The sequence below is a fragment of the Gavialis gangeticus genome, unplaced genomic scaffold, assembly GCF_001723915.1.
Source record: "Gavialis gangeticus isolate Ggan-Ray unplaced genomic scaffold, GavGan_comp1, whole genome shotgun sequence".
Taxonomy (NCBI): Eukaryota; Metazoa; Chordata; order Crocodylia; family Gavialidae; genus Gavialis; species Gavialis gangeticus.
In genome coordinates this window covers 31,599,589-31,600,331 of record NW_017729034.1, presented here as the reverse complement: position 1 = coordinate 31,600,331, position 743 = coordinate 31,599,589, and the positions used below count along the sequence as shown (strand labels likewise).

Sequence of the window (743 nt, the reverse complement as noted above, 5' to 3'; positions counted from 1 at the left end):
ATATAGGGCCGCCGCTGACCACGTATTCATCCCTTGCCCAGCACGGCTGCACCCTCGCGCTCCCGCTACCTTAAGCGCCTCCAGGCGGTAGCGCTGGGTGGAGGTCGGGTCCATGATCACCGTCACCGCCTTCACCAGCTGTTCGCACAGGCTGCTCACCTGCTCGGCGGACATGGCGGTGCCGGGGAGACGGGCACTGTGGAGGGGGGCCCCGCACTAGGAGAAGGGGCGCCAACGCGCAGGCGCGGCAACACGAGCGCACTACGCATGTGCGAGGGGTCCCATGCGAGAGCCCTGCGCATGCGTAGGTCTGGCTAAGCTGCCGCGGAGAGGAGCATGGTGGGGCGCGCCGCGCGCTTCCACGTTGGCCCCGCCCCCTAGCTGCAGCCCAGCCCATCAGAGGCGGTGGCAGCTGGGCGGTGCAATTCTCCGCACCCGGAGGTGGGGAAAGCGCAAGACTTCCGCTCCACCAGAACTACTGCTCCCAGCGTGCCTGGAGGGGGTGGGCGTTCTATATCCCGTCGGGCGGCGGGGCGGCGCAGCCGTTGCCCGGGGCTGGCGGGTTGGCTGCCGTTAGCTATGGCGCAGGGGCGGGAGCGTGTGGTGGCGCTTGCAGACATGGACTGTTTCTTCATGCAGGTGGAGCAGCGCCTTGAGCCGCGGCTGCGGGGCCGCCCCTGCGCCGTGGTGCAGTACAACCGGTGGCGCGGCGGCGGGTACGTGCTGGTTTTCGCACCCCCCAC

The 743-nt window shown here is 69.6% G+C and overlaps 1 protein-coding gene across 4 annotated transcripts in view; it reads right to left on the bottom strand.

Moving 5' to 3' along the window:
* XPO5 (exportin 5) overlaps window positions 1-261 on the bottom strand; it is a 49,371-nt gene extending 49,110 nt beyond the window's left edge. For 3 of the 4 annotated variants that reach the window (XM_019526957.1, XM_019526958.1, XM_019526959.1), the window contains exon 1: window positions 70-249. In XM_019526957.1, coding sequence (XP_019382502.1) covers window positions 70-174 — 105 coding nt within the window. In that variant the 5' untranslated portion in view covers window positions 175-249. Of the gene's footprint in view, window positions 1-69 lie in introns of all 4 variants that reach the window. The other variant, XM_019526960.1, reaches the window with a different exon arrangement.
* Between the last annotated feature and the right edge of the window lie 482 nt (window positions 262-743).